A 16,516-nucleotide genomic window follows, 5' to 3' on the forward strand; every position below is an offset into this window, starting at 1 on the left:
TGCTTTTACATTTTGTGCCTGTTTTATTTACTTTCTGTTGAATACTCCCATCTGCAGATACTGTGCTTTGCCTCTGCGCCGTGTTTGAAATGACCCACAATGCCAAATGTTGACTGAATTGAGAGGCTCTCAGTGTACATTGTCCTCCGAGCTGCGTCATTGTCTCAGCTGGATGAGTTCTTGTGCAGGGCAGCGGTGGTGGTGTTATCTGGATGAAAAGAGACTGATGGCCATTGATTCATATAAACAAAGCCTTCTACACACAAGTGTTAAAGGACCACTTCACCCAAAATCACACAAACCATTGTCCTCTAATGCCTTAAGATGAAATATTATGGCTCAGTGTATTGTGTTTTTATATCATGCAAATAAAGTCATTTTGAGTAAAGAGGTTTAATGAAAATAAAGGTTAAAAGAAAAACATTTGCGTGAGGGTAGAGTGCTTAAAGGTTTTGTGTATAATGTGATGGAAAATGGGAAAGTTGGAACACATATTTAAAGTCTTGACAGCTCATATAATGTATTTTTTAAGTTGTTATTCCCTTTTTGTCAGAAAATGTGAATATTATAATTAGACTAAATGGGAAATTAATGTAGAAGAAAAGCTTTAATATACTGAGACTAAAACTACAATAAATACTGAAAAGCAACACTGCTGGCAGAGGAAAGAATAGACTATAAAGGTGCTGAAAGAAGAAAATTTGCAATACTTTGAGAATGAAATTATATTCAGTGGATGTTTTCTAAAAAATACATTGAAAGTTTCTGCTGCGTAAAAAATGCTGGGCAATAAAAATAGTTTGGTATGGTAGAAAATAGGGAAAATAGCTATGAGTAGGTAAACTGCTTTAAGATATTTCTGGATTTAATCACTTCATAATGAAATGCCAATGTGTTTTTCAATGGTAAAGTAAAATTTAAAATATGGTAAAGACAAAAAAAATTTATTTTAAGTTTATTCATAATTGTAAAGAATAAAATCATTTTAACAATATCAGAATCTAGCTTCAGTTTTGGGGCAAAGTAAAAGTAAGTTGATAAACAGAGAAAACCTTAATTTCTCTAATATTTCTGTTTTGCTTTGAAGGCATAAAGAAAAATTAAAATCTCAGAAAATTCTGAGGTGGTTTTGCGGTTTGGATGAAGTGCGTCTTGAAGAACACTGATGAGTCCATTTTTTGTTGATTTGTTTTTGACAGATTTTGTAGTTGTAAATTCTGCACGTTGTGCAATAAAGAATAGTACTGACTCAATGTCACATTTATTTTATCAGTAATATTCATTTTTATCCTTCTAAATTCTGCAGTTGGTGTCTGATCGTTGATGTAGGAGATGATGAGCTAATACGCATGTGTAGTATTCTGTTGTATAGTTTTGTACTGTAACTAGAGACTCTGAGAGATTCAGCATCAACACATATATAGTTCCTGATGTGAGGTCACATCTCTCATTGTTACCAGTAAAGGTTTGCCTTAAACCCGTTTGTTTTCTATTGTTTTGTACAGAGACCAGCGTGTTGTCAATGTGTGCGTTGGTTATGTTGGTCAGACTGCCAAGCTCAGGTATCTCATCAGTGTGCACAACACTGTGTTCTCTTAAGATGGTAAACAAAGTCACCTGACAATCTCTCCTTCACCTGCCATTGCGAATAAATTTCATACTCCAGCCTGGAACCAGGTTTGTACTTGTGTTTTTTTACTGTGAACATCAAAGTGATGGATTCACCTGCCTGCTTCTGTACCTTTCGGTCTTCCATGGAAAAGACTGGTGATTGCACAGAGCGCCTTGAGTTTTAAACAGTGATGTAAGAACAAGATGATAAATGTCAAAGGAGTGCTTTAATATTTATTGTCTCCATAATGCATGTTTACAGCATTACTCAATAAGTTAGGGACAGATCTGAAGAAATACGTAATGAAAGGTGAGGTTTTTAGAGGCCCAGCGTCAAAGGAATTGTCTTTGGAACAGATCCAGGAATTTTTGGAAGAATTTACGAGCTTTACTATTGTGAGGTAGGATCTTTTGTGTCGTATCTTTGCAAATGCATATCAAAATGAAATGAGAAAAACTGGGAGATCTTGATGTTGACGGTCTTGATGTTCTCAAGAAAATATAACGAATTTATGTAGATCTTTCTATCCTCCTCATATATATGGGCGTGCACTATGGAAATTAAAAGAAATACCTGCTTGACCCCTGAAGTGACAATGTTCCTTTTGTATACGTGTCAAACTCGAGGCCTGGGGGTTCCAGCTATCCTGGGTCTGCCCTGGGGCTTCCTTCTGGTGGAATATGCCCGAAGCAACTCATGCAGGAGACGCACAGGAAGCATCCTTACAAGACAGCCGAATTACCTCAAGTAGCTGGAATTAGAATTTTCTTCATAATTTTTTCTTTCATGTTTTTGTTTTAAATGTTTAAAGAAGTCATCATCATCTGCCAAAACAGTTACCTGGTGGAATTACTTCAGTTTCTCGGCTGCTTTGATCTGGATCTACCTCAGCAGCCATTGGGTGAGAGCAGGGTGACCCTTGACATGTTGCCAGTCTATCAGGTCCAGCCAAAAGAGAGAACTCCTTACTCTCATGTCCACACCTATGGCTGATCTAGAATCTACAGTTAAGATAAAAAAAAAAGTATGTGTTTGAACTGTGGTAGAACATGCAAACTACATAAAAGGGACTCATTGACCAGGAAGTCTGAACCCACAACTAGGGTTGCCAACCGTCCCTTAAAATACGGAATCGTCCCGTATTTAGAAACAAAAGTACACGTCCCGTATTGAGCTAATAAGGGACGCACTTTGTCCCGTAATACAGTGAGACTCAAAAGTAGTCTATAACTTTTAATGGAATTAACACTTTGTTTGAAAACATAATTCCCAGCCCCTCTCCTGCTTTGTGACCAATGAGCTGACAGCACACTGATTTTTTTTTCAGTCACGTTATTCAGCTCCTGCTCAAACTGCACGATTGACTCGCAGGGGTTAGAAGTTGGTAGGTCACGATGCAGGTCTCACACTATATGGCCCGATGCTCTGATGCGACCCGAGTGCTCACACTGCCTCCATAAAATGAAGGTTATAGCAGAAAATCTGTCGCTCTCTGTCTTTCTCTCACACAGACACACCGCCACCATCAACTTTGCTAAATTGCTAATGAAAAACATGATCAGGCAGCTGTGACTGAGCAGCAGTGTAAATCCAACTATTTTCACGGTTGTTGTGGTCGTGATAATTTTGTGACGCCACATCGAAAAGGCTCGGATGAGCTTTCCAAAGTTCTACAAGTTGTGCCTCCATCGCTTGTGTCCAGATCACACGCTGCACAGCCGTGCTGCGCCGTCTTTTTCACCAACGTTTACGTGTTTGCGCGTGAGCAGTGTGAGCGGCTCACGAGCGATTGATGATCGGGAGCTGCTCGAGGTGTTAATCACTTCTCGTTACCCCACGTATACTACACGACGCACGACGAAGGCCAAAAAACGGTCCGATCACCAAAACGGTCGCACGACTCAAAAATCGGCTCAAAATGGGCCTAAAACCGCACAGTGTGAGCCCAGCATTAGAGCAGCAATGTTTGCTCCCCTCAGAGAAAGGGAAGAATGGGGAAAGGAAAACACCTGGCTGGAAAAAGTTAATATGGGCATGTGCAGTGAATATCAGCGCTATGTGGCCAGAAGTGTGATAATATAACTTATTTTGTGTAAGAAACAACTGCAAGGATAGATGATTACAACAAATAGATCACTAATACATAAAAGTAATACATAGATGAATAATGATGATGAGTTATGATGCGTAATCATGGGAACAGGCGGGTTTACAAACAGGAGCAGCTGATTAGCATTAGAAAAGCTGAAATAATACCTCAACTGAAGCCAATTGTACTAAATGCACTAAATGTGCACAGTTACAAGAATGTTTTTCTTTCTATTGTTTTCTATTATTTTAAGTTAAGCAGGACAGAGTTCTTTTAAAGAAAGATTTACTTATATTCTCAAAAGTTAAGCATGACAGGCTTCTGTTTAAGAAAGAGACCTGTTTTACTGTGTTAATGTTGTCATTTTGAGCTAAAAATAAATGGCTAAATGATCATTTGTTTCACATGTGTTCATATCACAAAGAATAGAATAGGATTTAAGTAGAACATATCTACTTAAATCAACTTCAAGTCAAATGGTTAAAAAAAAGAGCTAGAAAATTCACCACACTGGGAAGGGTGAAGACAACTGGGTCGCCTGGCCCTGGCCACGAGGTGTCCCTTATTTATTTTTCAGGAAGTTGGCAACCCTACCCACAACCTTGTTGCAGTAAGGTGACCATGCAAACCACTGCACGGCCCTGATCTAATACAGGATTTCCTTGTTTCTTCTACAGCTACACAAACACCTTCTGGTGAAACACTGTCACCCAGTGGTGATATTAGTTCCTTTAAACGCCACACTTGCACAGTTTTTCATGCTACTAGAAAGCTTCCCAAAGGAGCTTGAAAGCCCCTCCTTGGATTTAGTTTGTCTCAGTATCTTCTGTCTTTTCATGTAACTCCAGACTGAATATGCGAAGATCAGAGCCCAGTGGGATCCACCATCTGCTAAAGCTCCTTCTCCTCTTGTTGCTGAGTCGGGCAGTATGTTTGGGCTTTCTGTTGTGCTGCAGCGGGATTTAGGATCAGATGCTTCCCTGGAGGTTCTGCTTGATGGATCAACATCTAAAGTCTCTTAAGCCACAGAATTATGTGTCTGCTATGCAAACATGCACATAAATGACATAAATGAGATTAAATGCTGATTTCAAAATTCATATTTTTAATTCTCTGACTCCACTGGAGTAGATTTACATGGCAACTCAAAATCCATCTTATGTTGCTATAAAACTTTTCTCCCTTTAAACATTCAAAGCCTAAGTGATCATAAGTGAAAACCCAATTACAGCCTTTTAGATAAAATCCAAAAGAAATTCTTTGGTTAATACTTTTTGATCAGTGATTATTAGAATGATTGTTTCACCCTGACTGAAATAGAAAAATTTAAAAACCAGACTTGCACATTCTGAGAGCACAGAATTAAGATTAGTTGGAAAACTAGAAACAACACACAGCAAAATAAAGAAAAAAAAAAAAAAAAAAGTCTGAGAGTTCAAATAAACCCTCCCACAGATTGTATATGGGAACCGCTATTGCTGGGTTAAAGTAACACTTATTAACACCATCTGAATTCGAATGCACACCAGTTAGTTCACCTGTTCCACCATCCAGGTGTTGTTTTTCCCACCATGAGTTTGACATTGAACTTAGCTAGGAACAGAGCTTCTGTGCACAAAATACTGCTCTGAACATGAGGTGTCCAAGGACTGTTGGTTGTACCATACAGCCATCTGGCACAACATAGAAAAATTAGTCTGGACCCTGTAAGACGTTTGAACATCAAAGGGCTTCAAAGCAACTCAAGTCATGATGTGTAACAGCTGTAAGTAAAATATTTTACTTTACTAAACACAAACATCCCAGAAACCCTCCTGATGAAACCTGACTCTCTGATATCAAAAGCAGATCTCATCTCTCAGAAATATGTTATAGATATTATTGAAAACTAACATCTCATTGGCAAAGTCTGTTTGAACAAAGCTGAAATTTATTTTATCTGACATGTCAGACTGAATAACTCTAAAAACAAATTACAATACCTTTAACAGGTAAGGACTCCCATTGATAGAATGATTTGTGGGTAATTTCACTTTAGGTTCTTTTTCTATGATGCAAAAATATTTTACTTTACTAAACACAAACATCCCAGAAACCCTCCTGATGAATAACTATAAACGTCAGCACTCCAAATCTTCTTCAGAGAACCTGCCACCTTATAAACAACCAACACTAAGTAAGACAGCTGCTCCATTACTTCCTCAAGTTTGCCATAGTGTATGAATCAACACTTTTTTATTTGGCACGGAGTTGTTATAACATTTGATGCCCTCATGCAAACCTCCAATTTATCTGGACTTGAGACCAGCAATAGGAGTACACCAGCTGGTGACCTCCTAAGGTAGGTTGTCCATGGGCTACTAAAACTGACTTGAATGAGAAATAAATGGGAATATTTAAGCTGTCACACCAACTATCTGCCCTGTCTATCCTGGTCACTCCAAGTGAAAATCTTAACATCTTCACCTCTGCCACCTCCTGTCTTTAGGTTAGTGCCACTGTCACCAAACCACACATCACAGTAGGTCTCACCAACATGCTGTAAACTTTTCCTTTTGTGCTTTATGCTGTCCTTGAAATTTGTTTCCACACACGCCACACACACTCTTTTTTTTTTTTTTTACCTCTCTTCACACTGTCCATTGCTTTGGAAAATGAAATAAAATCAATAAAGAAAAATAAAATCGAATAACATCACATAGATATTTAATGCATTTAATATTTTAGCTGTTCATGTACTTATTTATGTTTGAGTTTAAGAGCTTTTGAGTGTATGTCCTTAATGCCTACAAGCTCGCCTGCGAGTCAAAATTCAGGAGGTAAAGTAATATTTGTGGCTTCTGACAGGCGCATGCGCAGTTTTCAGTAAGGAACTCGAATGTTGTAGGCGCTTTAAAAAGTTTATATTATAAATGAGAGTCGGTTCCTTTTTCCGGCGATTACGGTGATTACCGGAGGTCTGAGAAGCTGCTTCGGGGTGTGAAACGAGTGACTGGAGCAGTTTTGTGCGCGCTGGGGGGGTTATGGTCGCAGGAGGACTCGAGTAACGTGAGTGTCATTATGTTGAAGTAGAGAAAAACTGACTTTCTCTCTGCGATTGTTGGTTCCTCGCTGTAGCAGCTGTCTGCTTCAAGATAGAAAACTTTAAAGTAAAGATGTCCTATTCAGCAAATTCATTAGTGAAGGCTACTTAACGAAGCTAACTTTAGCTGGCTAACTAGTTGCTATAAATTTTATGATTTTAGCCATGCTTTAGCCATCTTTTAGCCATGTTTTGTAGACGTCTCTGTCAGTATTTGTTGGCTTTATGTTGCCAGTTTAGCTCCATGCTTTGTTTTGGTCCTTCTGTCTGTAGGTGGCTCTTTATTTTCACGTGTAAATAAATACGTGCGTTCATTTGCAGCTTAATGTGTTGTCAAACGCCTTAAATAGTCTATTTTTACAGTGCACTTTGGTATTGAAACGTCTCCCCTGTGAGATATTTTCACTTTGTTTCGCTTCCTCAGTGAGAACAAGGGAATTTCCTGCACTCATGTTTGTACCCTAACACATTTTTGTCTCTCACGAGTCATGCAGTAACTCACATGGGCTTACCTGGATATTTTCTTTTTAAAAATTCCATCCTGGTGTATTGGTTATTTTTTGTTAAACGAAAGTCTGGTGCTATATCAAAACACATTTTGTATATTCTAAGCTAGCTCCCAGTAAAAATTAGCATTTTTTTGGGCATCTCATCATTATTGCTAAGAGGTTGTGTGAAATAATAATTAAGATCTTATATCATAGTCTTTGTACACTTCTGCATTCCCTCTTTCTCACCTGGTAGCTGTGATTTCACTCATCTACCTGCCCTTCAGTGAAAATGTCATGTTGCACAAAACTGGGCAAAAACAGTATAAACTGTTACCTGTTATTATTCAAGGGTTTTTACTGAAACTTACTACTTCAAAAGTACGTTTTTAGAAAATAAGTAGCAGAATTTTACTGCAGAATAATCCAAAATACAATACAACTTAATTATATTTGTATATATTTAATAAAATTATTATAATAATTATTGATTTGGGTTTTTGGTGAGGATGCACCTTTAAATCTGTATTATTATTTTTTTAGTTATATCTAGTAAACTACATTTAATAAAAATGCTGGCCATTGTCTCTATATGTGGGATGGGAGGACTGAGGATAAAAATCATGTCCATGTCGTTATTTGGGTCACACTATTACAAACATGAAAGTGTTGTTCTTTAAACTTTACAGGTAAAAAAAATGACACGATGGCTCTGGGCCACTAAAAAAAAAGTATGCTGGGCATGTTGAACAACCAGCTGCTGGGATATTTTGGTTAATGCTGGTGTATGCGTTTAATTTACTGAGTGCTTCTCCTTCTAAAATTGTAATCTAGTTTTGTTATTTCTTAGACATTAAAAGCCATATAACTGACTTTGGCTGTTTTTGTGTGGGGAAGTGTTATGTTGAACAGTGCTTTTATATCAATATAAATATGTTGTTAACTGATTAAGGTTCAGATTAATTTCTTTTAAACATTTCAGAAAGACACAGCTGATGATATTTTGTTTTCTTTAAACAAACTAATAATATCCCGTTTAGACAAAGTAAAGGATGCATTCGAAAAATATCGTATTAATGTTTATTTTCTGTATTAGAAGTACCAAAATTACATTTACTTCCCTGTGAATGTGCACATATACATTTCCTTACTGAATACAAAATGTCTCCTCCATAACTGAAAGGATTCACTTCAGGTCTATTTTAATCATCCTGGTTTACATCATCATTGGACCAGAACAGGTTTCCAAACCAGTTGTGTTGTAACAATCTGTCTCATGAGTTCTTGAACATTTTTTTTACTTCCTGCTTTCAACAGAAGGGTTATGACTCGGTCACAAACAATGATCAAAGCACTTTTTTTTTCAGATCACTTAAATCACAATCTCAAATAGGAGAATGTAACCCCACTTAAACTCTTTCACATGCAAAAACAAACAAAATGATTAGAAACATTCGTCACTGGGTGCATGTACATCTTCACAGTTACTTGTGCATGTGAAAGCATTACTCAGTATCTGGACATATCAGTGTAAAAATACAGTAGAGTTGGGCTGTTTTTAACAAGATATTCACCCTCTTTGGACTCTTAACAAGTTAAAGTTTAATATTTAAAGTTAATGATGTTGTTATGAGATCAAGTCAGGCTGAAATCCAAGCAGAATGGCTTTTTTTTTTCTTTTCTGTAACCTAGTTTGACCATCAATATAATAGGATATATGATAGTTTCAATATTGAAACTGCACGTTTAATGGCTGTTACATTAAATAACACATAAAACATCCAAAATTTCAAAAAGTGCTTTTTGGGTAAACTTTAACAGGCCGTGTCATTGTGTGTGACAGGTGGCTGGTCAAAGAATGTTAGAGCATATGAAAGGTCTTGTTTTTACTCACATTTAGATATCAGGCTCACCTTTGCGAGCTGCAAGTCTTCCTGTGTTTCACAGTATAAATGTTCAATTTTATGTTGAGTGGTAAATGTGCTAAAGTAATGTTGCACAACTCCCCAGCTGATTCGCAGATCAGGTGGAAACTGACTTAGAAATTAAATGCATGAAATTATTAAAAAAAAAAAAAAAAAGATGGAGTGCTCTCATAATAATGATGATGCTGATGTTTTGGACAGGGCACAGTGAATCAGCATCAGCGCACACATCCAGTGAGGGCGCCATGTGGTGGTTCCAGCAGGGAATGTGCTTCCTCCCTGCCGCTCTGGTCGTCTGGACGGCGGCGTCCTTCATCTTCCCTTACATCACGGCGGTGGTGCTGAGACACGTGGATCCTTTTGTGCCGTACATCAGGTCTGAACAAACACAGAAGAAATTTAAGTATTTTTGATGTTAAATAATAATTTATTGAACCTTTTGATCTGTTTAAGAAACAAACCAGACTTTTATAAACCAGCATTTGTTTGGTGTTACAGTGACACAGGAACGATGGCACCAGAGAGGTGTGTGTTTGGCATCATGATGGATGTGTCAGCCTTTTTAGGTAACACACACACACACGGCTCTATTCTGTAAAAATGGTGTAAACACACAGTCATAACAGTAAAAGTGCTCAAACACATAGTGTAGCTGATGGTTATTGTGCTTGCAGGTATGGCCACGATGTACGTGCGTTACAAACAGGTGGAGGCTCTGTTGGGTGTGGACGATCTCAAACTCCTCAGATTGAACTGCATCGGGCTCTGGGTGGGCTGGACCAGCTCCTTCGGGATGTGCGTAGTGGCCAACTTCCAGGTGTGTGCTGCTGCTGGTCTGGAATCATTTTCTACATGCTCAGGTTCTGACGCATCGATCGTGTTATCAGTGTATCTCTGTGTCTGTTTGAGCAGAAGACCACCATTTTCTACATGCACCTCGTGGGGGCGATTCTCACCTTTGGGTTCGGGGCTCTTTACATCCTGCTTCAGTCGGTGCTCTCCTACTACATGCAGCCCCACATCCACAGCAGGACCATCTACCTGCTGCGCCTCTGCATCGGATTCTGGACCCTGGGCAGCATCTTCAGCAGTATCCTTCGACCCTGTGTAGTCGTCATTTTTGCTTTAATCTAAAACAAGCAGCAAACTCGGGGCCTGAGAATGAAGCCAACAGAAGCAGTGCTTCTTGCTCCTCAGCCAACACACCCAAGTTGGCTGTTTCTTTGGCAAGTGTGCTTATAAAATACTCCAGAATTAGTCAGTTGAGCCATTGCACTGTTTTCATGCCTTTTCAAGCCTCTTTAAAAGTTTATGTTCCATAAAATTCAGTCAGTTACTTGGCAGTAATGTCAACTAACTGATTAATGCGTGTTGCACAAGTGCAGTACATCATGCTAACACGTGCTAGATGATAGTTTAGCAATAACCACCACTAAAGACACATTATACACAAAAATAATAAAAACATATGCGTGAATAGCTGCAAATGCATAAATACAACCCTTTAAAATGTTCTGGTGAAGCATTTAAATCCAGTTTTTCCTGTGAAAATATCACCAGGCAATCAGTCGAAGGGTAAATACCAAGGATGCAAAACATGCGGTCCATAATCGGCAGCTGCATCTGTCTTTTAGTCTGTTTGTTATATCCGATGTCCTGATGACTCTGAAAACAGTCCTCAACAGCCTATCAGTGTTTATATCTTCAGTCATCATGTACACCAGTCTGATAGGTGTCGACGTACCTCGCAAACTTCACTGGACTCCTGGAGAGACGGTCAGTAGTCTTCAGAGTGTGTTAGAAGGTTGAAAGTCATCAAAGTATTTTTTTTTAGTAGTTCTCAAGTCAAGAAAAATGTGTTTTACTGTATTAATTCTTCAATTTTTAAGGTTTTGTCAGCACCAACAGCCACAGAAGATCTTTGATTTTAGCCAGCAGCTCTGAGCAGATGAACTGCTCCCACTGGGACACAAATACTCTTCATTTAGTATTACCGCAGCATTCAAGCTTGTCCTCTTTTTCCTTCAGGGTTACACGGCTCACATTATCAGCACAATCTCTGAATGGTTTCTGGCCTTCTCCTTCATCAGCTTCTTCCTCACCTACATCAGAGATTTTCAGGTACTCTTTGTTTCACTCACAGCAGCTGCTGAAGGTCTTATTTGACAGATTTACTCGTAACATAACACAATAATGATCTCGGCCTTGCTCCGGGGGCTTAAAAAGGAAAGTCATTTAAGTGGAATCCTTTTTTTCCCTCCCCTTTGACTCAGCTAATAAGTTTCTGTACAGAACAAAGTAGCCCGTGTTGCTTCGGTCTAACTGAAATACCACAAATGATGCCACTGAAGAGTAAAAAAAGAAGAAAGCATTCCTTTTATGTCTGCATTTACAAAGACCCGCTTCCTAATCTTTTCTTCTTTTTTTCTTTCCTTCTTCGTAATAAAGAAAATAAATCTGCGAGCAGAGGTTGATTTGCAGAGCAGTCACCTGTACGACTGGACTCACGGGCACAACCCTGCATCACATCACAACAGTCGCGCACCCTCTGAAGTGTCTCCACTGCTGGCGGGAACAACATGATGAGAACAGGACTTCCTGCACCAATTTCTTTCTTTTTTTTCCCTTTATATTTTAATTTACATTTAAAGGCATTTTATAAAAGGTTTCTGACAGCTGTAGTGGTTCATAAAGAGTCAGTACGCACATACAGTGTCTCCTCCTAACATGTAGTCAGACATTAACGTTCGACTGTTATTCCATTATTTCTTTCTCTACCTCTATAATGTGGAAGTGAATTTAGTTTGAGTCTTAATAATCCACAGCAGGCAGATGTCATAGTAAATATATCACCGAGTCCTGGCAGCATTTATGGTCCCTCCACACTTTTTTTTCTGTAGCATGATGAGCAGGAAACCAGAGAGACTAAACGGGTGTTAATATGGTTTTATTTTTTACCATTTTTAAAAGTCTTTTTTTTGCTTTATTTGAGTTTTTGTTATTTTTTTATATAATATGTGTGGTATCTGTAGAAGTTCAGATCAGTACATTCAGTAAACCTGCATGAAAGCTGCTTCAAGCTGGTTGTGTTGACAACTTTGACCAATTCAGTTAGTTAGGGTTGCCATTTGTATTGTTCCAGCTTTTCACTCCTGAAGCAAACATTTAATCTGAATTTGGTGAATAACCTTCTTTGAAATCAATATTACAAATCCGAAGAGTCGCACATCTCAGTTGTCCGTTTTTTATTTTTAGTGTGTGTGTGTGGACTCTTTGTGCCTTTACTCTGAAGACACGTGTTTGACTGGTGGTCCTACTCGCAAAGAGATTATCTTTGTGAACAACAAGGTTATTAATACAGATATAAAGGACATATCTTTAGTTTTAGTCTTTGTTAGTTTGGTCGGATTTGTCAACAAGATGTCTGATGAGGTTTTGGTGCTTTTGTTACTGAGACTTGGATATCTACATGACTGAGACTCACCTGCCTTTACAGTCTTTTGTTTTTATCTAGTCTGATTTTCTTAAATCTGTCTGGTGACTAAAACTTACACATTGAAATGGATAAAAAAAATGAAACTGACATGAGAAAACCTGCTCTGGAAGCTAACCAAAGAAACAAACTTTAAGTAAAAATGAAAATTAACTAAAAAAACAAAAAATTACTCTTGCAAACCACACATTTGAAAACCATCAGACAAACAGAAAAAACACTGAGAATCATGCAGATTGTGAGGCTTTCTTGAGAGAATCCTCCAAATATGTGGGAAAACCAGAGTGCTGGCAGGTATCCCATTACCTTCCTTGTATAGGGTTCGGTGGAGAAAGAAATCAGAATCAGAATACTTTATTAATCCCGAAGGAAATTAGGGTTACAGCAGGCAGCCCGCTAATGGCGCATGCTAAATCAAACTAAATAAAAACCTGTCTGACTGAAGAGAGAAAACTAAGAGGAGAGATTTTTTTTTATTATTATTATATGACCTGGTCAACATGAAGCTTTTGCACTTTTCTGTCAAACTATGTAACCGCTTTGCACTTTTTATCATTACTCTTTCAAAAAAAAAAAAAAAAAAGGTATTCATGTTCATTTATGAATCATTACTGCTGTTCCTTCAGCAGTCTCTGGAGTCATTAGATGGAAAACTACTGTTTAAATCTAAGTCAGTCTGTTTGTATTTGAGTTGAGCTGCCGGCTTGTTCAGTTCAGCAAACATTAAGTTTCATTCAGTCGTGTTTGGCTGGTGTCAATAAAAAAATAACAATGCAGTTATGTTATCAGAAGCTAACCTGTAGTGTGCCACTGAAATGATTTTGATCACTGAAAGTGTAAAAACATTCCTAAAGAAAGACTTTTATAACTTGGTTTCTAATAGTAAAATTTTAAAAGAATTTTATCCTTTACATTCTTAGTTCATTGTATCTGTTTTGGGATATGTTGTTTCCTGGTTACTTTAAAGGTGCGCTGTTCAGGTCTTGTTGAGGAAAAAAGGTTTACTGTCGGTGTGACACTCTAAAGCGCTCAATTTATTATTTTACTATCTTTAAACAATATATTTTTGTGTCTCCTGACACACTACAGATGGCACTTCCTTGCTGTCAGTTAACATGTGATATGTTCTCATATCATATATCTACAAATATATAATCAAACAAATATATAGTCTGAGAACGAGCTTCTAACTTTAAACCCTTGTTTCCCCTCTGTACTGTGGCATCTGATGTGCATTTTTATACAAAAACTAATAAAGCTGCACTTGTGTTTCAGTACTTTACATAAATGTAAACTTCAGTTCTGTCTATACAAATATTTTGATATAAATAAATATGTAAATATACTGCTGTTTTCTAGTCTTTTTTTTAGTGTTTTATTAAGAGAAAGACTGGGCATGTAAATAATCCTAAATTCAAATCTGAGGGGTTTAACTTCTCATGGTGGAAAAAAAAGCTTTTTAAAAGCTTTCACCACCAGGGGGCAGCATTTTCAGTGTTTTGAGGCTGTGCCACCAAAGTACAGCCCAGGGGTCCGTTCTTCGTACCTCGCTTACTACATCCAAGATCAAATCATCGCGCCAACTTTGAGCTCGCTATTCCGGTTCTCCGAACACACCTGTTGTTGACGATTAGTACAGCTGGATGAAGTAATGTGAGATCACTGGGTGGCTTAACAGGGGCTACGCATCGATAGTAGAAACATTGATCGGCAACCCTTTGATTGGTCGGCGAAAATGTCGAAGGAGCGCGCTCGGTATTTTTCGGCAGCAGAGCAAGAACTCTTGATTGAGGGATTTCAGGAGTTTCAGAGTGTAATTAAAACGCAAGGGAACACTGCAAAGGCTGCAAAAGCAAGGAGAGAGGGCTGGCAGAAAGTTGCTGACAAATTAAACTCGTAAGTAATTTATTATATTATATGACATCATATCATATTATATTATATCATATTATATTACATTATATCCTCTTTCACATTAGAGCCACAACAGGACCCACTAGAACATGGGAACAAGTAAAAGTGAAATATAAGAATATTCTACAGAATGGTAATATTTATCACTTATATTGCTTTTAGTCTCTTGAAAAGAGACCCTGAAATAATCTGTTTGTTTGTGTATAACAGCAACCAAGAAAAGGGCAGAGCAAAAAAAGACAGGTGGTGGTCCTGCACCCCCTCGTCACACCCCGGCAGAGGAGCTGGCCCTAGGGTTGAATGCCACCAGACCCATTGTTGAGGGCATCCCTGGGGGCAGCTCTTCCTTAGACCAGCAGCCGGGGCGCAGTAGCAGCAGCACCTTCATAACTGGTAAATGAGCTCATAATTCTATTTGTACAATGTAAAATATTTGGTTGTTGCCTTAATTAACATGCTTTTTGTACTTTGACATTTATTGACATTGTGGGGTTTTTTGTGTGTAGTTTTACATAACACTCCATCACTTTTACCTGTTCCCATGCAAGGGGTGACTGAAGCATGCACAGTAAGTTGGGAGATATATATATCTTTTTTTTTTTTAATTATTTAGACCAATAGGCTGTACCACATCCCTTTGTAACACCATTTTGTTTCCATTGCACAGGACAGTGACGCAACCCTGTCAGATGACTGTGGTTTGGAGGAAGTCCCTGTAAGTTCATGCAAAATTTGGCCTGAATTTCTATCTACTTGTGTACTTCTATGTGTTTCTGACTGCAGTATGATTTGCAGGCAAAGAGGCCGGCAGAGAGGCCTGATACAGAGGTGGGCAGTGTTGTAATTAATTTTACTTCCTATATGACATGTATTGACCGTTAAATGTTGTCTCTACAATTGAAACAGGGTGACATTCGTTTGCTCTATAAGAGAAGTCTCCAGCAAAAAATGGAGTATACTGAGCTGAAGAAACAAAAGCTTCTAAGTGAAATCGAACTTCAAGCTCTAATGAGGCAAAAACTTCAACTAGAAATCGAGTTGCTTCAAAAGGAACTTCAGAGTACGTGACACAGTATATATGATTTTTTTTTTTCCAGGCAAATGATGACTGGCTTTTTTTTGATGAGACAGAAAAAGATGCTCAAATAAATTTCAATGAAAAATATGTTTTGTCATGTTTTTAATATTCGAAATTGTGTTGCACAATTCCCTTCCCAAATCCACCTTCACTTTTATAGCCGTGGTCTCTCATCTTGATTACACAAAGTAATTTACTATTACTACTCTAAAATATGAATTACATCTGAAATAATCAAATACATGAAATAGAATGATTAATAGTACATTTCCCTTTTTTTAGGAAATGACCTGTATGTATCTGTATGAAATCAATGAAAGGATCAAATACTGCATTATCTTTAGTTACATTGATAATATTTATTTATGGTAAAACAGTGGTAAAATATCGCTGTTGCTTTCGTATACATGAAGCGGACATACCTGAGTGGCCGCGATCTAATCCTGTTTACATAAAGTAAACCTGCTCCCGAGCAGGTTTACGCTTACGGATCTGTTGCTATGACAGCAAGTCCCAGATGAGCTTCGGAGAACCGAACGATCCAAGATCACACGAAATCGTCAACAATCAAATCCAGCTACCTTACTTAGCGAGGTACGAAGAACGGACCCCAGATTAATATGCTGCTGAGAATATAGCCCAGACGAAGCATATAGTATAGCTTTTATTTTGGAAAGAGCCATTTCTCTGTAATAAACTCTCATGGGTGATTTCTCGATCAGATAGATTAGGTTTAGATTATTATTTTATCCCTTTGTTGTTTCAGCAACATTAAATTTAAAAACTGTAAGTTTTAGTAAGTAAGTAAGAAAAAATATCGAACCGTGACACCAAA

The 16,516-nt window shown here is 38.0% G+C and overlaps 2 protein-coding genes across 2 annotated transcripts; both read left to right on the forward strand.

The window, feature by feature from the left end:
* Window positions 1–6,549: 6,549 nt before the first annotated feature.
* dram2b (DNA-damage regulated autophagy modulator 2b) lies at window positions 6,550–12,842 on the forward strand. Its single transcript, XM_086293139.1, has 8 exons — window positions 6,550–6,749; window positions 9,398–9,572; window positions 9,695–9,762; window positions 9,871–10,013; window positions 10,109–10,286; window positions 10,890–10,972; window positions 11,225–11,317; window positions 11,645–12,842. Exons 2-8 carry the CDS (start codon window positions 9,442–9,444, stop codon window positions 11,777–11,779), a joined length of 831 nt encoding a protein of 276 aa, XP_086149265.1. The 5' UTR covers window positions 6,550–6,749; window positions 9,398–9,441; the 3' UTR covers window positions 11,780–12,842.
* Window positions 12,843–14,221: 1,379 nt separating this feature from the next.
* On the forward strand, window positions 14,222–16,318 carry LOC147331085 (uncharacterized). The gene is made up of 7 exons (XM_086294284.1): window positions 14,222–14,585; window positions 14,669–14,736; window positions 14,814–14,996; window positions 15,110–15,171; window positions 15,271–15,318; window positions 15,399–15,431; window positions 15,510–16,318. Exons 1-7 carry the CDS (start codon window positions 14,425–14,427, stop codon window positions 15,669–15,671), a joined length of 717 nt encoding a protein of 238 aa, XP_086150410.1. The 5' UTR covers window positions 14,222–14,424; the 3' UTR covers window positions 15,672–16,318.
* Window positions 16,319–16,516: the final 198 nt, after the last annotated feature.

Source organism: Aulonocara sp. 'chitande type north' Nkhata Bay, linkage group LG5 (assembly GCF_057382095.1).
Source record: "Aulonocara sp. 'chitande type north' Nkhata Bay isolate Kocher_YH1m ecotype deep benthic linkage group LG5, A_spYH_male_GT1.1, whole genome shotgun sequence".
NCBI lineage: Eukaryota > Metazoa > Chordata > Actinopteri > Cichliformes > Cichlidae > Aulonocara > Aulonocara sp. 'chitande type north' Nkhata Bay.

What these genes read in the sequence shown, in the direction of transcription:
- dram2b (XM_086293139.1), top strand. Translation starts at nt 9,442, where the DNA reads ATGTGGTGGTTCCAGCAGGGAATGTGCTTCCTCCCTGCCGCTCTGGTC. An exon ending in CCTTTTGTGCCGTACATCAG is followed by an intron (nt 9,573 to 9,694) that starts GTCTGAACAAAC and finishes TTGGTGTTACAG; the next exon opens with TGACACAGGAACGATGGCAC. An exon ending in GGATGTGTCAGCCTTTTTAG is followed by an intron (nt 9,763 to 9,870) that starts GTAACACACACA and finishes TTGTGCTTGCAG; the next exon opens with GTATGGCCACGATGTACGTG.
- LOC147331085 (XM_086294284.1), top strand. Translation starts at nt 14,425, where the DNA reads ATGTCGAAGGAGCGCGCTCGGTATTTTTCGGCAGCAGAGCAAGAACTC. An exon ending in CAGCAGCACCTTCATAACTG is followed by an intron (nt 14,997 to 15,109) that starts GTAAATGAGCTC and finishes TTTTGTGTGTAG; the next exon opens with TTTTACATAACACTCCATCA. An exon ending in GGGTGACTGAAGCATGCACA is followed by an intron (nt 15,172 to 15,270) that starts GTAAGTTGGGAG and finishes TCCATTGCACAG; the next exon opens with GACAGTGACGCAACCCTGTC.